The following is a 23,814-nucleotide window of genomic DNA, read 5'->3' as shown; positions in this document are numbered from 1 at the left end:
GAACCGTCTACATAAATCCTCAAGGGTCCACACGTGTCTGTGGGCTGGGGGCTTTGTTTTGGGTTCCCTATCTTCCTGGGGGGCGTTTTGGCTAAAAAGGGTCCTGTGTTATGCAGGGGAGCTACAATTTCACAGTCAAGGGGCTGTCCGGGGTATTGGAGGTTGTCTGCTAAGTATGTGTGGGTGCGTGTCCGTTTCACTGTAATGTCCCGTCCTTGTAAAAGTAGGGTCCACCTAGCTGCCCTAATCTGGCTAACTGAACCGTCCTTCAGTCGACCGTCTAGTAGTAGCTGTGTGGGTGTGTGTTCGGTCAGAATAGTAATGGGGTTGAGTCCGGTTATGTAGGAGAAATACTGTACTGCCCAGAAGACAGCAAGGAGGTGCCTCTCACAGGCTGAAAATCCTTGTTCTACCGGGTCTAACAGTCGGGAGGCATAAGCCACTGGTCTTAGCTGCTCGTGCCGTTCCTGAAGCAACACGGCCGAGAGGGTCAGATCTGTGCTAGCTACCTCTATTGCGTACGGTGAAAGTTGGTCGGGGACTAGCAGCGCGGGTGCTGCACTAAGGGCTCGTTTCAACTCTTCCACAGCGCCTGTATGCTGCGGAAGCCATTCCCAGGGGGCTCCTTTCTTAAGGAGGTCTGAAAGTGGGGCGGCTTTTGTCGCGAATCCGTCGATGTGGTTCCGACAGTAGCCAACCAGTCCTAAAAACGACCGGAGGGCTGATACATTCTGGGGAAGGGGCAATTTGACAATCGAATCAATTCTTTTGAATTCGATCTCGCGTTTGCCGTGCGTGATGACTGATCCCAAATACATCACTTTACTTTCCAATATTTGGGCCTTTTTCGGGTTAACTTTACAGCCAATTTCAGTTAAGAGTTCCAGGAGTTCGGCCAGAAGCGAAATGTGCTCTGCCTTTGTGTCTGTCTGCAGTAGTAGGTCGTCTACATACTGGACCAGACAATCGGGTCGGGAAAATTTCTCTAATCCACTTGCCAGCTGTCGGTGGAAAATGGAGGGGGAATTGTGGAATCCTTGTGGGAGGCATGTCCACGTGTACTGCTGAGTTTTGAAAGTGAATGCGAATTTGTATTGGCACGCTTTTGCCAATGGTATCGACCAGAATCCATTACTGATGTCCAATACCGTGAAGTACTTGGCGTTGAGACCCTGCTTGAGCATGGTCTCGGGACTAGTAGCTACCGTTGGGGCTACTGCGGGGGTTACTTTGTTGAGTTCCCGATAATCGATGGTCAGACGCCATGATCCATCGGGCTTCCTCACTGGCCAAATAGGGGCATTGTTGGTGGAGGCTACCGTTCTTAGTACACCTTGGTCCAACAAGCTGCCTATAACCTTTTCTATTTCCACCTCTGCCTCGAGGGGAAATCTATACTGCTTTTGCGGTCGGGGGTCCTGTCCGGTAACATGAACTTGTCCAGTCATTCTGCCACAGTCATGACGGTGACTTGCAAATGCTGTCCTGTGTTTGTTTAGTAGGGCCTTAATTTGTCGGTCGGTGTGGAGTGTAGTCAGGTCGAATGAGTACTCTCCCACTGCGCTAATCCGATTAGCGTAGTCTCCTACTGTGAGGGTGGCTGGGGCTCTGTCTGATCTCGCCATTCGCCAGACACACTGGTTCACTGGGTCGAACGACAAGCTGTGTGCGTTCATAAAATCTATCCCCAGGATGTGCTCTGCTGTCCGGGGAAGATTTACTAAAACTACGGGGTGCCTTGTGCTAATGTTCCCTAGCTGGATCGCTACGGGTGCTGTGATATGTCCCTGCTGCGAGTGTCCGGTGAACCCGCTAAGTGTGATGGTGGAGGTGGTCGGCCACGTGTCTGCGTGTGCCGTGGTTGTGGAGTTAATGGTGGTGCGGGATCCTCCTGTGTCCCACAATAACTCTATGGGCTTCCCTTTGACTTTTGCCGTGACTACGGGCCTCCCTGATGAGTCCCATAGTGTGTCACAGACCCAAGTGGGGGAGCCCGAACACCGTCAGTTCGTCTCGTCCACCTTGGTGGGTCCTGACTGTACTGCTACATTGTGGATGGGTTTTGCCTTGTTGCGGTTCAGAGTGCCTGTCTGCTGGCCTCTCTGAGATCGCTGGGGTGCTTGGCATTCTTTTGCCCAATGCCCTAACTGTCCACAGTTATAGCATTCCTGTCCTTTCTGTTGAGGGCTGCTCCTGCCTTCATTTACCCATGCGGGCTTCTGGTGCTCTCTGACTGCTTGGATGTCTGCAGCAGCCTGAGCCTCTTCTGGGGATCTAACCTTTCCTTTTGCCTGAAGCGATTGCTCCCAAGCGCGGGACAATCTTTTGAGGACCCATTTTTCGTTATGGGCCTCTTCTGAGGGGTCGTAATTATTGCAAGCGCTCTGTCCTGCTTCTGTTGCGTGTGAGATAATTGTGCGCGTCCACTTAACCATGTTTTCGCGGGTTAAATGCGCTCTATCTAGCTGTCCGAAAACTGCGCTGAAGTGAATCCACAGCCTTCCGGCGAATGCTGTGGGGTGTTCAGATCTCTTCTGCCTGCACTTATTCAAGCCTTCTACGGGGTCACCTCTATTGTACCCGATGGCATCTAAAATAGCAGTGTGCATCTCCTCTAGGCTGCCTCCTGCCACGTTTTGTGGGTCGGGGAGGGCTGCCACTACACTCTGGTCTAAGCTCAACACGGTGAGCTTAACCTGCTCTCTCTCATCCAGGCCGTACATGGTAGCCTGCTGTTTTACTTTCGCAAAGAACTGGTGGGGGTCTGCGGTGGGGAGGAACGGAGTGATCTTTTCACAAGCGTCCCTTAGCTGGGTTACTGTTAAAGGGGTGGTGTAAGTTATGTCTGGGGCGCCTTCTGATTCGGCTTTCCTTTGTGTGGTTACGGGATTCATGGGTGCGGTTATGATCTGAGCTGTGGGGGGTTGGGGTGCCTGTCGTTTCTGCTGAGCTGCGGGCGCACATGTTCCCTGAACATAACGCTGCGCTGTCTCGCTTAATTCCTGCCAATCTGGGGCGTTTTCCCCATCTAACTGTGCTCCAAAGGTGCTTTGGAAGCCATTCTGCACCGAAAGCAGAGATTGCAGTTCCGCAATCTGTTTTCTGCATTTCGCGTGGTCAACTGTGCTTTGTCTTTGTTCGGTCGTTGCAGCGTGGAGTGCTCTCAAAGCTGCTTTGAGATCCGAACATTGCCTCTGCAATGCCTCCACCTGCTTCTCCGATTCCTGTCTTATCAGAACGGCACGTTGCACGTCCTGATAGGCTTTCTCATACTGGGTCTGGGAACTGTTCAGATGAGCTAGACAAGACTGGTGAGCCCTCTTGGCATCATCCACCTCTCTACCCTTCTCTGCCAACTTCCCTTTAAGATCCAGGTTTTCTTTCTCGATGTCCCTGACATCGACCTTACTCATTCGGTTCCTTTCCTCTAAATCTGCCCGGAGCGTCCTGATGACCTCCTCTGCGCCTCGCAACTGTGCCAAGCAGGACACAATCGCCATCGGCTTGCGTGCTTTACTTAAACTCTTTTTGTGTATCTGAGAGAGGTTCTCCCACCAAGTATGACCTATACTTCCGGGACCTGTCTCCTCATTTGCACAAAACTCTTTCCAAAGGGGCCATCCCTTTCCTTGTAAATATTTGCGGAGTTCCAGCTCCCACGTGGGACACTGGCCTACTCTGCTACTGCTGCTGGTCGCTGCGACCACAAACTTTGCTGGATCCATCAGACGTTCCATTGCCTGCATGGCCATTTCCTCTGACTCTCTTTTTATAATTTGGAACAGGGGGTTGCTGGGGTGGTGTTTCGTAAAAAGGGTACGGCTTACGCTATTTTCCGATTACAAAACTACCGAAAGTTTGTCGCAACAAAAAGCTTTCAGTTTTACCTTACAGCCCTGTTAGTACGCATGCACTAAAACACACTTCCGAATTTCGCTTATTATTTTGAACACCTTGAATACTTGTGATCTCTTTCTTTTCTCTGCAATTTGGAGTTCTAATTCAAATTTCAGGGTCCTGAACACTGTGGTGTTTCCACTTACAACAGGGTCCCGGCGGAGTCGCCACTAAATGTTGCACGTTTTACTATGGGCGTAAAACGCGTTTATTGGAGTGTATTAACACGCCTCCGAGTTCGACGTGTGCTTAACACTGCTAGGCTCTGTTCTATGTAATTATTTAAGCTCTGGAGTCGCCAGCTGCCGTATAGGCAACGTCACAAGTATTCCAAGGTCAAATTCAAAGTAATAAAGACGATACACCGATTAGTCAAGTTCAAACGATCAATATTTATTATACAGTTAATAATAAATACTCATGCACACACACTAAGAGACTAAGCTACAACTAAACATAAGCAAACAGAATACTTATCTAACAGGAACAGGCAAGGTCAGAGAACGAGGCCTTCGTCCTGGTTTTGTCTGCAACCTTCAGCAAGCGTTCTGGCACTTGGGAGTCTAGCGGGCTTGGATCGCGTAGCGAGCGTTGAACTTACGGTTTCGGCGGCTGGTGCTCAACGGCTGGAGTCAGGATACCAGGTGTCAGTCGGGGCCGGAGCACAGGTTTAACAGACCGGACAACACGAGGTCCCTATCTTTTATAGGGGTTCCGTTGTCCTTCCCTCTTCTCGGGCGGGCTCTACCTATTGGATCAATTTCTTATCGATACTGGATTAATTCCCCAATGCGAGGGGGTCTCCGTGATGGAGGGGGCGTTTCTTATGTCCTTTTGTTCGGAGGTTTCTGGTGCCTCGATGTCTGGGTCTTGATTGGAATGTGTCCATTCAGAACCAAATGTATCTATTGTGTGGGTGTTCAAGTCTGATGGCCTCATTAGCATGCAAAGCGTTTTGCCATTTGCACCTAGCTAAGGTCTCTCCACCTGAGCCCAAACTGGTTTCTGCTGCTGCAGAATGCAAACTGCTCTTTGCAGACTGCTGTTCTGGCTGAACTGTCTGTTTCTCAGCAGCCTTCCATTTTAGTTTGGCTCAGTGTCCATTTTGCGTGGCCAGCATGGCTACAAAACAAACCTGTTGGACTTTAACCTGGTGTTATAAGGTTCCATTACTTCATGAAAGAACTTAAACATGTTGGTCAGCACACAATTTCTTTAACAAATTCATGCATTTTTCCTGGGTTAACGTCTCCAGAGGTTTTTCCTCACACCACCATTTGGATAGTAATTGATTTGGTTATCCCACTACCCTTTTTTAAATGAGGTGTAACATTTGGAAGCCTCAATCCTCTGGCCCCACTGCCACATCCAATGAGAATTGAAAGCCAAAAACTCCAGAATGTCCACCCTTAGTTCCTGATGTACCATCGATTGCACGCGAGGCGAGTGATTTACCAAAGTCTGGCTTTAATTAACTAGAACACAGCTCTGCGATCGTCTACAGTGGAAAGGGACGATCGTCAGGCGTTTGAGCATTTATACCTCGTTAATAGAGGCGTGGTTAACTCAGCCTCTCGGCCAATCGGTCGAGAGGCACATGACCGACCAGGGCCAATGGTAAGCCGACGTTCTGGCCCAATGGCAGACGAGTATGCAGATCATATCATCACAGTTCCCACAGCAATCCAGATTTCTCACATCCAAATCAGGTGGTTCCTGTAAAATGCTGGCCCGGAATTTCTGGACAGTGAAATTGATAGCATTCATGATATACTGTGCAAAACTGACAGAAACCTCTCGCACGTGGACATGCGCAGTTCAACACAGAAATCTGGAGGTTGCTGTCAGTGATACCCTGCTCCTCCATAGGGTGACCTATTGCAGTCTGCACAGATACAACCAACACTGAATATGTGATCTGACAGGCGCTTCAACTTTAAACCATGTTCTCACTGAAAAGGATAATTAAAACAATGACGCCCGTGCTTCGCAGACTCCTCCCCCCCCCAGTTTGACCCCATTTTAATGCATCAGACTTTGCGTTATCCCACACTGAAAATTGGGGGGTGGGGATTGGGCTTCAGCTGCTGTGAAGTGGTTGGGAGTGATGTTGAGCATGGTGGAAAGGGTTTAAACTGCAGGGGGGGGGGGGGGGGCAGTTTACGAAAGGGGTTTATCAATCAGTTAGGCCACACCCAGCAATACAGAAAAAAACTTGAGGATTTAAAGGGGCCTCACCGAATGCTGTTAGCATTCAGTTTCTCTCCCCCCCCCCCTCCCACCTTCCAAGGTGAGTGGTTTGTGCTGACTTCAAAATCCAGGTATTGTTCTGAAGCTCAGGGGAGAAGAGACAGATCAGTTCCTTGGACTCCACTAGATATAGGTTAATTACTGAGAAACAGCAGAATAATTTCTGGGACAATAGATATTTTGCCAAGAAAAGCCTTCTCAGAGAGGAAGATCTGTCATTAGCCAGCAGTACAAACATGCAGTGTTCCCAAAGCCTTAAAACTGCGAGCTAATGAGATGTACAGAGATGAAAGTGGAAGCAGCCGGTAGTCAAAATTCTGAAAACAATTGACCAAAGCTAAAGGAGAGAAAGAGAAAGTGACATAGAATCCAGCAGCACAGGCTGAACATTTAACAAATATAATGGTTACAAACTATGTCACTTGAAGTACAAGTGAAATGAATATGGGCTAGGCTGGAACATGAGAAATTGAAGAAAATCTCCTCAGACATTCAAATTTGTTGAAACTGTAGGGAGGGATGGCCAGATAATATAGTTCTTACTACATCGACCAGAAATATCCTAAGAAATCTCATACATTTAATTAAATTATACAGCACTGTCATGATAGCAATTATTTTGTGTCCGACAAGATCACAGACACAGCAATGAGCTGAATGGATGTTAATAAGTATTTTAGATTTTTGGTTATGGGCATGAAAATGTAACAGAACACTGAAAGAACTCACTGTTCCGAACAATGCCTTCAAATGTTCATGAAGTTACGATCCCAGCTGGTGTTATAATTGGACGGAAAGATCCCAGAATGGAACCCTGGCGCAAAGGCTTTTATTTATTAGTAAAGTGTGGAGGAACACAGTCACAGGTGCTGCCTAACGAGCCTTGGTGAGTTCCTGCTGTGCACCTTGTAGATGGTACACACGGCTGCCACTGTTCGTCGGTGGTGGAGGGATTGAATGTTTGTGGAAGGGGGAGCAATCAAACGGGCTGCTTTGTCCTGAATGGTGCCCAGCCTCTTGAGTGTGGTCAGAGCGGCAGTCACCCAAGAATGTCCTCCATTGTAATCTTGGGTGACTGTCTGTGTGGAGATTGCACATTCTCCCCGTGTCTGCGGGGTTTCCTCGGGGTGCTCTAGTTTCCTCCCACAGTCCAAAGATGTGTAGGTTAGGTGGATTGGCTGTGCTAAATTGCCCTTAGTGTCCAAAACAGGTTAGATGGGGTTACGGGGATAGGTGGAGGTGTGGGGATAGGGTGGAAGTGTGGGCTTGGATAGGGTGCTCTTTCCAAGGCTGGTGTGGACTTGATGGGCCGAATGGCCTCCTTCTGCACTGTAAATTCTATGAAATCTATGAAATCAGCTGAAGTCCTTAGCAGAAATATAACATTGAATGACAGAGCAAGTGAGATTGTAAGGACCAAGCAGGCTTATTGTCGCATTCAAGGTAAGTAATAATAGTGCGTTGTGGTGGTCGGCCAGTGTGGGTCGGCCGGTTAGTAAAGTGGGTCCCTGGAAAAAAAGTTTGCAAAATATTGTCATAGAGGCCATTTGTGGGGTCCGACCGACATCCACTTTGGTAGTAAAAACAAGGTGGTAGATTATTATCCGAATGGTTAAGAGATCGAGAGGCAGGAATGCGCAATGATACCTGGGTGTCCTTGTATATCAGTCACTGAAAGCAAGCATGCAGGTGCAATGGGCAGTAAAGAAGGCAAATGGTATGTTAGCCTTCATAGCGAGAGGATTAGAGTACAGAAGCAGGAATGTCTTGCTGCAATTATACAGGGCCTTGGTGGGACCATACCTGGAACAGTGGGGGCAGTTTTGGCCTCCTTATCTGAGGAAGGGTGTTCTTGCTCTAGAGGGAGTCAGGGATGGTTTCCCAGATTGATTCCTAGGATGGTGGGACTGACGTATGAGGAGAGGTTGTCGGTTAGGATTATATTTGCTGGAGTTCGGAAGAATGTGGGGGGGGGGGGGGGGGAAATCTCAGGAACCTATAAAATTCTCACAGGACTAGATGCAGGAAGGATGTTCCGATGGTGGGGGGAGTCCAGAATGAGGGGTCACCGAGTTGGATGATCAGTCATGATCAAAATAAATGGTGGCGCCGGCTCGAAGGGCCAAATAGCCGACTCCTGCTCCTATGATAAATATAAAATAATTAAAGAGGGAAGGTGTAAAAATGTCTTTACACGGAGGGTGGTTAAAACGTGGAATGTTCTGCCACAAATTATTGTTAGCAGGAAGTTTAAAGAAAAAAGAATATTCAGCAGTTGCATTCAATATTAAATGTTAAAGGTGAAGGAAGCAGGCAGAGGAGTGGGCATTAGAATTCTTGTGAAGGCCTTGCTACAGAAAGTGGCTTGTTTCTGCATTGTAACATTCTAATCAAGAAATGTGAATATTTGAGACATTCCTTTATCAGTGTCTGACAATGTGTCAACTAGCTTACAGGGCAAAAGCAGATAACTTTGAATAGAAAGAAGTGGAAGATACATACTCCAACTCTGCAGTTTAGCCAATGTTCGCTTTAAACCTAACGTTTCTACACCATTCAATATTGGACTAATATGAATTCTGAAAAGAACCTTAATATTTGAAAAACAGAACCAGCATGAGTAGAGGAGGATATAACGCAGGTGAAAAATTCCTGAAGAATTCACCTTCCTGTGGCAGTAACAGTCAACAGCTAAAATGCAGAGGCTGCATATTGAAACTTCTGTACACTGCTCAATTCTCTGGAATTTTCTTTTTTTTTATATAATTTTTATTGGAATTTTTTACAGAAAATATAAAACATAACGACAAACAATGAAATGCAACAAAATAACCCATAATAACTGTGACACCCCCAGACCATATCGGCGCATGTATCACATCACCCCACCCCCCCCAACCCTAATGAACAACAAAAGAACTTTAAAAATATTAAAATTAAATAAACAAACATAGTCATTGTCGGCCCCCCCCCCTTTTCCCTCCCCTTTTCCCTCCCCGGGTTGCTGCTGCTGCTGTCCCCGTACCCTATCGTTGAGCCAGAAAGTCGAGAAAAGGCTGCCACCGCCTAAAGAACCCTTGTACCGACCCTCTCAGGGCGAATTTGACCTTCTCTAGCTTAATGAAACCCGCCATGTCATTGATCCAGGTCTCCACGCTTGGGGGCCTCGCATCCTTCCATTGTAGCAAGATCCTTCGCCGGGCTACTAGGGACGCAAAGGCCAGCACACCGGCCTCTTTCGCCTCCTGCAATCCCGGCTAATTCTCTGGAATTTTCAGTCACCTTATTTGATTTTTTTTTTAAAATAATTTTTATTGGAATTTTTTACAGAAAATAGAACAAAAAGTATAGCAAAAAGCAGTAATATGCAACTAACAGCCCCATAAAACCCACAATTCCCCCCATACCGTAACATCACATGTATCACATTCCCCCACCCCCCCCCCCAAACAAGAGAACTTAACCATAAATTAAAATTAGATAAATCAAATTTAAAAAAAATAAGCTAACATAATCAACGTCCCCCCCCCCCCCCCCCCGGGTTGCTGCTGCTACTGTCCCAGTACCCTATCGTTGAGCCAGAAAGTCGAGGAAAGGTTGCCACCGTTTAAAGAACCCTTGTACCGATCCTCTCAGGGCGAATTTAACCTTCTCAAGCTTAATGAAGCCCGCCATGTCATTGATCCAGGTCTCCACGCTTGGGGGCCTCGCGTCCTTCCACTGTAGCAAAATCCTTCGCCGGGCTACTAGGGACGCAAAGGCCAGCACACCGGCCTCTTTCGCCTCCTGCACTCCCGGCTCTACCCCAACCCCAAAGATTGCGAGTCCCCATCCTGGCTTGACCCTGGATCCCACCACCCTTGACACCGTCCTCGCCACCCCCTTCCAGAACTCCTCCAATGCCAGGCATGCCCAGAACATATGGGCATGGTTCGCTGGACTCCCCGAGCACCTGGCACACCTATCTTCACCCCCAAAGAACCTACTCATCCTCGTCCCAGTCATGTGGGCCCTATGCAGCACCTTGAATTGGATGAGGCTAAGCCGCGCACACGAGGAGGAAGAATTTACCCTCTCCAGGGCATCAGCCCATGTCCCGTCTTCGATCTGTTCCCCCAGTTCCCCCTCCCACTTCGTTTTCAGCTCCTCTACTGACGCCTCTTCCTTCTCCTGCATAAGCTTGTAGATATCGGATATCTTCCCCTCCCTAACCCAGACCCCCGAGAGCACCCTGTCACTCACCCCCTTCGCGGGGAGCGCAGGGAATCCCTCCACCTGCCGTCTAGCAAATGCCTTTACCTGCAGATATCTAAACATGTTTCCCGGCGGGAGCCCAAATTTCTCCTCCAACTCCCCCAGGCTCGCAAACCTTCCGTCGATAAACAGGTCCTTCAGCTGTCTAATGCCCGCTCTATACCATCCCCGAAATCCCCCATCCATGTTCCCCGGGATGAACCTATGGTTCCCCCTTAACGGAGCCTCCATCGAGCCCCCCACTTCTCCCCTATGTCGCCTCCACTGCCCCCAAATCTTGAGGGTAGCCGCCACCACCGGACTCGTGGTATACCTCGTGGGAGGGAGCGGCCACGGCGCCGTTACCAGGGCCCCCAGGCTTGTATCCCCACAGGACGCTCTCTCCATCCGTTTCCATGCTTCCCCCTCCCCCTCCATCACCCACTTACGCACCATCGACACGTTGGCCGCCCAGTAGTACCCCGAGAGGTTGGGCAACGCCAGCCCCCCCCCCATCCCTACTCCGCTCCAAGAAGACCCTCTTCACCCTCGGGGTGCCATGCGCCCAAACAAATCCCATGATGCTGCTGGTCACCCTTTTAAAAAAGGCCCTAGGGATAAAGATGGGCAAGCACTGGAAGAGGAACAAGAACCTCGGGAGAACCGTCATTTTGACGGATTGCACTCTGCCCGCCAGTGATAGCGGCACCATGTCCCACCTTTTAAATTCCTCCTCCATCTGTTCCACTAGTCTGGTGAAGTTAAGCTTATGAAGAGCCCCCCAACTCCTGGCCACCTGCACCCCCAGGTACCTGAAACTCCTCACTGCCCTCCTGAAGGGGAGCCTCCCAATTCCCTCCTCCTGATCTCCCGGGTGCACTACAAATACCTCGCTCTTTCCTAAGTTCAGCTTATAGCCCGAGAAGCCCCCAAATTCTGCTAACAGTTCCATCACCCCCGGCATTCCCCCCTCTGGGTCCGCCACATATAACAGCAGGTCGTCCGCATACAGAGATACCCGGTGCTCCTCCCCCCCCCCCCCCCCCCCCCCCCCGTACCAGACCCCTCCACTTCCCTGACTCCCTCAACGCCATGGCCAGCGGTTCAATCGCCAGTGCAAAGAGCAGGGGGGACAGGGGACACCCCTGCCTGGTCCCACGATAGAGCCTAAAATACTCCGACCTCCTTCCATTTGTGACTACACTCGCCATCGGCGCCGCGTAAAGCAGCCTCACCCATTTGATGAATCCCTCCCCAAATCCAAACCTCTCCAGCACCTCCCATAGGTACCCCCACTGAACTCTATCAAACGCCTTCTCTGCATCCAGCGCCACCACTATCTCCGCCTCCCCCTCCACTGCCGGCATCATGATAACATTGAGCAGTCTCCGCACATTCGTGTTGAGCTGCCGCCCCTTGACAAACCCTGTCTGATCTTCATGAATTACCTCTGGCACACAATCCCCTATCCTGGTAGCCAGGATCTTCGCCAGCAACTTAGCGTCTACGTTAAGGAGTGAAATAGGCCTATATGATCCACACTGCAAGGGGTCCTTATCCCGTTTTAGGATCAAAGAGATCAGTGCCCGCGACATCGTCGGGGGCAAAGCCCCCCCCCCCCCTCCCACGCCTCATTGAAAGTTCGCACCAGCAGGGGACCCACCAGGTCCGCATATTTTTTGTAAAATTCTGCCGGGAACCCGTCCGGCCCCGGGGCCTTACCTGACTGCATTTGCCCAATCCCCCTGACTAGCTCCTCCAACTCTATCGGCGCCCCCAGCCCCTCAACCAGCCTCTCTTGAACCCTTGGGAAACATAGCCTGTTCATGAAGCTCTCCATCCGCTCTCTTCCCCCTCGGAGGTTCCGACCGGTACAATCCCTCGTAAAAGTCCCTAAAGACCCCGTTTACTTCTGTCCCCTTCTGCACTACATTTCCACCCCCATCCTTCACTCCCCCAATTTCTCTAGCTGCATCTCGCCTACGGAGCTGATGCGCCAACATCCTGCTCGCCTTCTCTCCATACTCATATACCGCACCCTGCGCCCTCCTCCACTGTGTCTCCGCCTTTCTGGTGGTCAACAAGTCAAAATTGGCCTGCAACCTGCGCCGTTCTCCCAGCAACCCTTCCTCCTGTGCCTCCGCATATCTCCTGTCCACCTCCAGAAGCTCTCCCACCAGTCTCTCCCTCTCCTTCCTCTCCCTCCTTTCCCTGTGGGCCCGGATGGAGATCAGCTCCCCCTGGATCACTGCTTTCAGAGCCTCCCAGACCATCCCCACCTGGACCTCCCCCGTATCATTGGTATCCAGATACCCCTCAATGCTTCTCCGAACCCTCTTACACACCTCCTCCTCCGCCAGCATCCCCGCATCCAGGCGCCAGAGCGGGCGCTGGTCCCGTGCCTCCCCCATCTCCAGATCAATCCAGTGCGGGGCATGGTCCGAAATCGCTATGGCCGAATACTCGGCATCCTGCACCCTCGGGATCAACCCCCTGCTCAGGACAAAAAAGTCTATCCGGGAATAAACCCTATGGACGTGAGAGAAAAAGGAATACTCCCGCGCTCTCGGTCTCCCAAACCTCCAGGGATCCACCCCTCCCATCTGGTCCATGTATCCCCTCAGCACTTTGGCCGCCGCCGGTCTCCTACCCGTCCTTGAACTGGACCGGTCCAGTGTGGGATCCAGCACTGTGTTAAAATCTCCCCCCATGATCAGGCCCCCTGCCTCCAGGTCCGGGATGCGGCCCAACAAGCGCCTCATGAAGCCAGCATCATCCCAATTCGGGGCATATACGTTCACCAGCACCACCTTCTCTCCCTGCAGCCTACCCCTCACCATAATATATCTGCCCTCCTTGTCCGACACCACCTCAGCCGCCTCAAACGCCACCCTCTTCCCCACTAGAATCGCCACCCCCCGGTTCTTTGCGTCCAATCCTGAATGATAAACCTGCCCCACCCACCCCTTCCTCAGACGGACCAGGTCCGCCACCTTCAGGTGGGTCTCCTGGAGCATAGCCACGTCCGCCTTCAACCCCCTTAGATGGGAGACCACCCTGGTTCTCTTAACCGGCCCGTTCAGCCCCCTCACGTTCCAAGTAATCAGCCGGATCAGAGGGCAACCCGCCCCCCTCCCCTGCCGACTAGCCATAGCTTGGCAGATGTTCGCCCCAGGCCCGCATACCCCGCTCGACCCGTTCCCCATGGCGATAGCGCCTCTCCTCTTCCCCCCCCGGCCCTCATCGGCTCCTTCCTAGTCGTTCCAGCAGCAACCCGGTATCCCTCCCCACCCCCCCTCCCCCCCCCAGGCTAGGACCCCTCCTAGCCGCGACGCACCCTCCATGGTACTTCCGTGAGTCAGCTGACTTCTGCTGACCCCGGCAGCTCCCGCCAAAACCTATCCCCTCCCGGCTTGGGGTCATCCCCCTCTTGCCACACCTCCTTGGCTTTACTGCAGCGCGGGAAAAAAGACCCGTAGAGGCCCTTCCCCCATCGCAAGCTCCACCTCCCCGCCCCGCAGCGCGGGAGACCAGAGGAAAGTCCGCGCTTTCACACTGCCACACCCCACCCTTCTGACGCAGTTCCCCAAAATCCAGTTTCCCCTCAATCCCCAGCCCCGTACAGAAGAGAACATATAGAACACAAACCCCCAACACTCCCCACCTACCCCACAACCATACCCAACAGACAAACCCACCCGTAAACAGAGCAAAAAGAAAACCAGCATACATAACACACATGTCGAAGTTGAAAATGTTGAAACAGTTGGAACAAAACAGCCACAGCGGAAACAACGCCGGCCAAAGTATCTTCCCAGGCCCTAGTTCAAGTCCAGCTTCTCCGCCTGTACAAAGGCCCACGCCTCCTCCGGGAACTCGAAGTAATGGTGCCGGTCCTTGTATGTCACCCACAGGCGCGCAGGCTGCAGCATTCCAAACCTGACCTGCTTAGCATGAAGCACCGCCTTCGTCCGGTTGAACCTGGCCCGCCGCTTAGCCACTTCCGCACTCCAGTCCTGGTAGATCCTCACTACCGAATTCTCCCATTTACTGCTCCTCTCTTTCTTGGCCCAGCGCAGCACACACTCCCGGTCACTGAATCGGTGGAACCGCACCAGCACCGCCCTCGGGGGCTCATCTGCCTTGGGCCTCCTGGCCATCACTCTGTGAGCTCCCTCGAGCTCCAGGGGCAAATGGAAGGACCCTGCTCCCATCAACGAGCTCAACAACGCGGTCACATACGCCGGGAGGTCCGACCCCTCCAGCCCCTCCGCCAGGCCCAGGATCCTCAGATTCTTTCGCCTCGTGCGAACGTCCAGCTCCTCCAAGCGGTCCTGCCACTTTTTATGAAGTGCCTCGTGCAACTCCACTTTCCCAACGAGGACCACGGCCTCCTCCTCTCTTTCAACGGCCTGCCGCTGCAACTCCCGAATAGACTCCTCCTGTGCCGCCTGGGTCCCAAGCAGCTTGGTCGTAGTTGCATTCATGGAGTCCAGCAGCTCAACCTTCAGCTCAGCAAAACAACGTTGGAGCGAGGCCTGTTGCTCCTGCGCCCACTTCCACCAGTCCTCGGGTGTTGCGCCGGCCGCCATTTTGTTTTTCTTCCCCCGTTTTTTTTGGGGCGTTTCTGCAGCCTTTTTCACCATATAGTGTGGGGCAAGTTCTTCCAGGCACCTTCCCCCACCGGGATATGTAGCAACAGCACTGTTTGGGGCCCTCAAAACGGCCCAAAAGCCCTTAAATAGCGGGAGCGCCGGTCACCATTTTGTTTTTTTTCACCCTTTTTTTGGGGGCGTTACTGCAGCCTTTTTCACCAGATAATGTGGGGCAAGTTCTTCCAGGCACCTTCCCCCACTAGGATGTGTAGAAACAGCGCCGTTTGGGGCCCTCAAAACGGCCCAAAAGTCCCTAAATAGCAGGAGTGCCGGCCGCCATTTTGTTTTTCTTCCCCCGTTTTTTTGGGGGAGTTACTGCAGCCTTTTTCTTCTTCCCACTCCAGGTGAGCACCATATAGTGTGGGGCAAGTTCTTCCAGGCACCTTCCCCCACCGGGATGCGTAGAAACAGCTCCGTTTGGGGCCCTCGAAATGGCCCAAAAGTCCCTAAATAGCGGGAGCTGCCGAACGTGCGGCTTAGCTCCGCATAGCCGCAACCGGAAGTCCCGTCACCTTATTTGATTGAGCTACAGCTGCCCAAGGACACAAATGATAACCAAAACACAATGTTGCTTTTACAAAGCATTTTGCCACCATTTTTCTCTTGTTCAGGACAGTTGCAAACAATGGCCATTGGAAAATCTCAATCATGGATGTATAAATCAGGTAAAGCTTATACCGGCATTGGGTCAAGTTCTCTACAACTGGGGAACCAAACTGTATTATTGAACAAGATTTAAGCAATCCGCATTCTGAAAACGATTAATTACAAGGCAGAAATGCTCCTACATACACTATATATCATAGAATCCCTGAGAATGTGAAGCAGGGAAGTATGTGAAGTAAGGGTTAATAGCCAGAAACAGAAAGAACCAGGTGGGACATCACAAATTAAACGAATATGTAAGAATATGTTATTGAAGCCATTGCAGGATGTTCAAGGTAAGGGAGTGTGGCTATAAGCCACACAACCTTGAGAAACAAGGCGGATGGCCGGATGATGAGATATGAAAGATGGAGGCCGCTTGCAATTATAACTACCATTTACCAATTAAGCTACTAGTTAGGCTAGAGCTGCTACATTATCATATGCCAATAGATAACTTCAAGGTTTGTAAAATCATGTATTGGAATTATTGTGATAACCAATGTAAGAGCCATTTATAAATCATGGCTGGACACCTGGTGTTTTGCTAAAATTGCTATACGCTTTTGTGCCACTAGATAACCGCAAAATGTCTATCTCAATGTCTGTGGGATTATGTATTGAAAATATATGACAATAACAAATTAATCATGTCATGTACTGGACATTTGATAAAAACAAGCTGTAATCTGTATTGGGGCCAGCTCAAGTGAATGTAAGAGACAACCCCTTAAAAAACATATAAAGGAAAGGTGCTTTGAGCAAGACTTTGGCACTCTCAGAGAGGTGGTTCTTTGGAATACCTAGAGAGCAGCTCCGATCGTAATAAAGAATATTCTGAAGTACGGACGTGTTCGAGATTGTTTCTTCCGGACTGAGAAACAAGTGAATTAGATTCACATTCACATCCCTACAATGTAGAAGGAGGCCATTTGGCCCATCAAATCTGCACCGTCCCTTTTGAATGAGATACCCATTTACACTCCCCTGTCCACCCATGCTATCCCCATAGCCCCTAACCTACACATCAAGGGGCAATTTAGCATGGCCATCAATCCACCTAACATGAACACCTTTGAACTGTTGAGGAAACTGGAGCACCCATAGGAAACCCATGCGGACACTGGGAGAGCGTGCAAACTCCACACAGACATTCACCCAGGCAGGAATTGAACCCGGGTGCCTGGCGCTGTGAGGCAGCAATGCTAAACAATGTGCCACCATGCCGCCTATAGCCCACTCCTGAAGAGGATTTTGTTAAAACCAGCACATGGAGGGAATCATGCCCCCTGGTATTACATGCCCAAAAAACTGTTTTAAAAAATATATATTTTATTCAAGCCATTTTCATGCAAACAAACAAAAAGTAGAACCTAACAATGTTAAAAACAACCAAGACCCACTCCCCCCTGCGCCCCTAATACCACCCACGTCTCCCATCCCGCCTTCCCCGTTTTAACCCTCTTTTTTTAAAAATTTAGATTACCCAATTATTTTTTCCAATTAAGGGGCAATTTAGCGTGGCCAATCCACCTACTCTGCACATTTTTGGGTTGTGGGGGCGAAACCCACACAGACACGGGGAGAATGTGCAAACTCCACACGGACAGTGACCCAGAGCCGGGATCGAACCTGGGACCTCAGCGCCGTGAGGCGGTTGTGCTAACCACTAGGCCACCATGCTGCCTTATTTTAACCCTCTTAACCCCCACATTCCTCACCCACTTTCCCCTCAAGCCTCCTTAAAGAAATCAATAAACGGCTTCCACCTCCGCGTGAACTCCTTGACTGACCCCCTCAAGACGAACTTGACCTGATTCAGCCTCAGGAATTCTACGAGGTCACTCACTCACACCCCCGCTTCCGGCGGCTCAGAGTCCCGCCATCTGAGCAAGATCCATCTCTGGGCTATCAGGGAGGCAAAGGCCAAAACATCAGCCCTCTCACGTCCTGGACTCCTGGGTCTTCCGACACTTCAAATACTGTCACCTCTGAACTCGGGGCAACCTCCACCCCCAAAAAACTGTTATTAAAGGGTCCAATAAAATACAACTGTGACTCAAGTGAAATAGGTGGTTCATTGGAATTTATTCTTGCTGGTCACAGCACACACTGAGCTAAAGCCAATCATTGTTAGCTAATACACCTTCCCCACCCCTACACAACATGTTGCAGAGAATATACACTCAACATGCTTTGCGGAAAATATTAATATGCATTTATGATGTGTTTTTGTTATTCAAAAGTCGGCTCGACATGCTATTATCTGCTCAATACGGGATCAATGGGGTAATGGGTCATCCAATCCAGTGTTGTCAACAATAGCTAGCTGGACAAATACTGCATTTTCAATAATCATAGACTGTCGTTCCAGCTTCCAAATTTGAGGAGTTTATATAATGATATGTAATATATTTGAGTTAGCCAGAGTCCAGTAACAAGGGCTCTCTCGGTGTGTGGAATGACAATGAACCCAAATAAATATCCAATGTAAAAATGTATAAACACAACACTGAAACTCCTCAGTGAAGACAAGGTAGACGTACTGTACCTTTCCCATTGTCAGAATTTGCTTCCTTCGTTTTTCGATTCTGGTTGGGGGACTTTCCATTTTCCTGATAAAGGCCAAGAATACAGCAAAATGAAAATCCTCACTCCCTATACAATGAATACTTAGTCAAAATGTTAACATTATATCGTTAATGCCAACACATTATTGCCAAGAGGTAGCAGGAGGTGTTTGTTACAAGGTTGTGATTCAAGTTAAGGGATCAAATTATTTCATGAACAATGACTATGAATGCTTATGGGTTGATTTAGCTCAGTGGGCTACAGCTGGTTTGTAATGCAGAACAAGGCCAGCAGCGCGGGTTCAATTCCCGTACCGGCTTACTCAAACAGGCGTCGGAATGTGGCGACTAGGGGCTTTTTCACAGTAACTTCACACTTGTGACAATAAAAGATTATCATTATTGTCCATTCACTGGTGTTTTTAGAATGAGTGACAGGACAGATTTGCTCCCACTTCCTCCCTTGCCATGGTCAAAATATTCAGCAACATAAAATGACTTGCAATGAATCAGTCCCTGCAGCAACTTTTGCAACACAACGTACAAAAAGTTTCAAAGAAGTGATGACGCTTGAATTGTGAAGCAATCGTCAGAATTTCTCAACTATTTTACAATGTTAATTAAAAGTTCTCATAAAATTAAACGTCACCAACTAAAACAAAACTCTTTTCTTTCAAATAAAAATGAAGATTGCCCAAGGCTGTGTTATTGGTGGGCCCTCAGCAGGCAGACCTTCAACCCCGAATATGACACTGGCGCAAATGTTTCCATTTTCTATATTTGCATAGCATTCATCTGCTTGCCACTTTACGCCAATTACAGGAACTTGCCACAACCATATATATCGAATGCACGTTGCCAGTCAGTAGATCCGAGACTTGGACTTCTGCAGAGCGACACAACTAAAAAACTAAGACGCGCCATTTTCCGAATGCCTACCACACAACCCCGCAAAAGTAGAAAGCTACACCGAAGCACAGTGAACATGAGATGGAGAAATAAGTTAACCTTAAGATTTCTAATTTACTGCCTTTTTTTTAGTGAATTGGGGAAGCTATTGTGCGCATTTGGTACAGGTTGAGTTTCCAGGTTTGTTGCACCAACAATTGTCACAGCCAATATGGACTGGCCAGGCTGGATTTAAAAACCAGCTCACGGAGGTCAGTCCGTCAACAGTCTCCATAAAGTTTCTCGTAAAATAACAATTAAAACATTTATAAGCAAGGGAGGGAACCTAATCATCAGCTGACACAGGCCAGGATTTTCCAGATTTCTCCCCCACCACCACCCCCGCCCAACTGTGGCTTGTTTTCCCATAGCTGAGGCAGCTCGTCTTTGGCTGCTGGCAAGATCTTCCGGTCCCACCGACATCTATGGCGTTTTGCACGGCTCACCTGCCTCGCCGCCAGGGAACCCACTTGCGGAATTCGCCTTCAGCGGGACCTGAAAATCCTGCCAATGGGATGGGCTAATCATAGCGTCTGTCGGATTAACTGAGATAATTTACGCTGTTTCAATCGATGTTGCATTATAAAATAACCAACAATATCATCATTCTCTTACATTTATTGTGTGAAAATTGATGCTCCAGTTGGAACTTGCCCTGGTTGGGATAAACCGGTCCCCTGTCTTGCGAGGAACGGTTGCTGGAGAGTTTGAGGTCACGGGTCGTGTGCTCAAGGCAGACTGCGAAAAATAAACATGCTCACATCAGCAGAAGGTTTAAAAAAATTGAAATCATCTCAAAATGCTTCAAATCTGGATTGTTACAGACAGAACTAAAGTATCAGTGCGCCATTACATAATCATCAGCAAAATGATTGGATCCAGTTAGCATTAAATATCAGCTTAAAGACATTTACCAAACTCTTCCAATAAATACTTAGACCTTCAGATGCAACAGTACTTATGTCTACGCACTTATGTATGAGAACAGTAAGAAGTCTTACAACACCAGGTTAAAGTCCAACAGGTTTAGGGGGCAGCAGGGTAGCATGGTGGTTAGCATAAATGCTTCACAGCTCCAGGGTCCCAGGTTCGATTCCCGGCTGGGTCACTGTCTGTGTGGAGTCTGCACGTCCTCCCCCTGTGTGCGTGGGTTTCCTCCGGGTGCTCCGGTTTCCTCCCACAGTCCAAAGATGTGCGGGTTAGGTGGATTGGCCATGCTAAATTGCCCGTAGTGTCCTAATAAAAGTAAGGTGGGGGGGGTGGTTGTTGGGTTACGGGTATAGGGTGGATACGTGAGTTTAAGTAGGGTGATCCTGGCTCGGCACAACATTGAGGGCCGAAGGGCCTGTTCTGTGCTGTACTGTTCTATGTTCTATGTTTGTTTCAAACACGAGCTTTCGGAGCACTGCTCCTTCCTCAGGTGAATCTGATCAGGTGGTTGAAACAAACCTGTTGGACTTTAACCTGGTGTTGCAAGACTTCTTACTGTGCTCACCCCAGTCCAACGCCGGCATCTCCACATTATGTATGAGAAGGCAGCGGTTTTAGTGGTAATGTCACTGGGCTAGCAATCCAGAAGCTCAGAATAATGTGCTGGGGACATGGGTTCAAATCATTTCATGGCAGTTAGTGGAATTTAAATTCAATTCTTAAATGTGAATTTAAAAGCTAGTCAGTAATGAATAATTGTCGATTGTTTTAATAATCCATTATTTTGCTAATATCCTTTCTGCTGTCTTTACTTGGTCTGCCTGACACATGACTCCAGGCCCAGAGCAATGATCTTTGAATTTCCCCCTCCCCTCAGCTGATGTATCAGTATTTCTCCATGTTGATCACCAACTGGAAGAAGCACAGAGGATGGCAATAGCATGGACAGTACTCTGGGTGGAGGAGCTCCGTGTCTATCGCCAAGAGTGACTCCACTACTGACTGAGCCCTGAACAACATAGCTGCTAGACTGGGTCTGCAACACATGGTGAGGAAATCGACATGGAGAGAAAAACCTGCTTGACCTCATCCTCACAAATATACCACAAATATGAAGAAACATCGATCCATGATAGCATTGAAGTGACCACTGCATGGTCCTTGTGGAAATGGAAGTCCCACCTCCACATGGAGCATGCCCTTGTCATGCTGTTTGGCACTAGCACGGTGCTAAATGAGATAGGTTTTGAACATATCTGGCAAATAAAACTGGGCTGCCATGAGGTGCTGTGAGACATTAGTAGCAGAATTGTACTCAACCACAATATCTAACCTCATGGCCTGGCATAACTCCACTTTACCATTACCACCAAGCCTGGGTATCAACCCTGGTTCAATGAAGAGTGCAAGAGGACATGGCAGGAGCAACACCAGATGTCCACCTGGTGAAGCTACAACACAGGACTATTTGCGTGCCAAACAGTGGAAGCAGCATGTGATAGACAGGGCTAAGCAATTCCACAATGAACAGGTCAGATCCAAGTTCTGCAGTTCTACCACATTCAGCCATGAATAGTGGTGGGCAATTAAACAACTCCCTAGATGGGGCGTCTGCACAAATATCCCCATCCTCACTGATGGAGGAGCCCGGCCTATTATTGTAAAAGGCGATGCTAAAGAATTTGCTCCAATCTTCAGCCAGAAGTGCCGAGTAAGTGATCTATCTTATTCTCCTCCCGAGGTCCCCAGCTGCCAGTCTTCAGCCAATTCAATTCACTCTGGTGATATCAAAAATGACTGAAGCCACCGTATACTGCAAAGATTACAGTCACACCCCTCGGCAGGCTGTTCCACTGGCATCTACCTGGCAATCTGGAAAAAGCTCAGCGATGTCCTGTCCACCAAATTATGTCCCAGCAAACTACTCTCAGTCATCAGCAAAGTGAAGGATGGGGCCACCGACAATGCTACCAATAAAGCACTTATTCAGAAATAACCTGTTCATTGATGCTCAGCTTCAACTCTGCCAGGGCCACTCAGCTCCAGACTTCCCTGGACCCAACATGGACAAAAGAGCTGAATTCAAGAGGTGAGGAGAGTGTCTGCTCTTGACGTCAGAGCAGTATTGCATCACGATGCCCCAGCAAGACTGTCAGTGGAACATCAGGTGGAAACAGTTTGGATCCACATCTAGTACAAAGGAAGATGGCTGTGGTTGTTGGTGTTCCATTGTCTCAGTCCCAGAGCCTCACTACAGGAGTTCCTCAGGGTAGTGGCCTAGGCCAAACCATCTTCAGCTGCTTCATCAATGTCTGTCCTTCCATCATAAGGTCAGAAGTGGGGATGTTTCACGGAGGGCTGCATAATGTTCAGCACCATTCACAACTCCTACATGTACAAGTCTAATATTTATATTTGGGCTGATAAATAACATCCATCCGACACAAGTTCCAGGCAATGGCCATCTTCAACAAGAGATAATCTAACCATACCCCTTGACATGCAATGGCATTACCATCACTGAATCCCCCACTAGCAATATCCTAGGGTGCTCCGAAAGATAGTGATTCAAAACAAACCTGTTGGACTTTAACCTGGTGTTGTAAGACTTCTTACTGCGAACATCCTAGGGGTTTACTATTGATCAGAAACTGAATAGGGACAACCATATTAATACTGTGGCTACAAGAGGCTGGGAATTTTGCAGAGTAGCTCACTTCCTGAATCCCCAAAGCCTGTCTACAATCCGCAAGGCACAAGTCAGGCGTGTGATGGAATACACGCTACTTGCCTGGATGAGTACAGCTCCACAATACAAGAGCTCTACACCATGCCGGACGAAGCAGTCTGCTTGATTGCCATCCTATCCACCACTTTGAATATTCACTCCCACCATCACTGGCACACACATCAGTGTGTACCATCTACAAGATGCACTGCAGCAACTCACCAAAGCTCCTGCAACAGCACATTCCCAATCCGCGACCTCTAAAATCCAGGACAAGGGTAGCAGATGCATGGAACACCACCCCCTGAAACTCCCCCTCCAAGCCACACACTATCCTGACCCTTGGAACGATACCATAGCTTCTTCACTGTCACCAGGTCAAAATCCTGGAACTGCCCAACATCTTTTTGGGTGGACTACCTGGACTGCAGTGGTTCAAGAAGGCAGCTCACCTGGTCGAGGGAATTTAGGAATGGGTAATAAATGCTAGCCTTGCCAGCAAAACCAACCTCCATGGAAAAAATGGTACATTTTACATGTAGAACATTGATACAAATAATTCATGTAATTTTATTTTGGATATTTATGACAGGGAATATAGATGTCAAAATAGTCTCTATTTTGTCCCACTTTTTCTTCTGAGTTCAGCTGAACTGTATTCATAGGAGCTTCAAAGCTTTTGGTACAAATAGACACAGAAAGCTGAAAACCTAAATGATATGTCACTAATTACAATCATGGTTCTCATCTAAAGAGCCCCTCCCAATGTCTCCAGTCTCTCCTCGTCCTTGACATTATCTTATGTACTTTATCTATAAACTCTCCATGACCTTACTCAAATAATGTAGCCAGAACAATGCACATTATTCATAACTGAGGCCTCGCCATTGAATTCCACAGGTTTGACATAAGGGAGGTGATGGTAGTGGTATCGTCACTCGACTCGTAACCCAGAGAC

At 49.0% G+C, this 23,814-nt stretch overlaps 1 protein-coding gene across 7 annotated transcripts in view; it reads right to left on the bottom strand.

Moving 5' to 3' along the window:
* LOC119964561 (fizzy-related protein homolog) overlaps positions 1 to 23,814 on the bottom strand; it is a 100,846-nt gene that overhangs the window by 48,519 nt on the left and 28,513 nt on the right. For all 7 annotated transcript variants that reach the window (XM_038794213.1, XM_038794214.1, XM_038794215.1 and 4 more), the window contains 2 exons: positions 19,814 to 19,936; positions 18,232 to 18,295 (listed from right to left, as the gene is read on the bottom strand). In XM_038794213.1, the coding sequence (XP_038650141.1) occupies positions 18,232 to 18,295; positions 19,814 to 19,936 (187 nt within the window). The remainder of the gene's footprint in view (positions 1 to 18,231; positions 18,296 to 19,813; positions 19,937 to 23,814) is intronic.

This window comes from Scyliorhinus canicula, chromosome 4, assembly GCF_902713615.1.
Source record: "Scyliorhinus canicula chromosome 4, sScyCan1.1, whole genome shotgun sequence".
Taxonomy (NCBI): Eukaryota; Metazoa; Chordata; class Chondrichthyes; order Carcharhiniformes; family Scyliorhinidae; genus Scyliorhinus; species Scyliorhinus canicula.
This window is presented reverse-complemented; position numbering and strand designations above follow the sequence as displayed.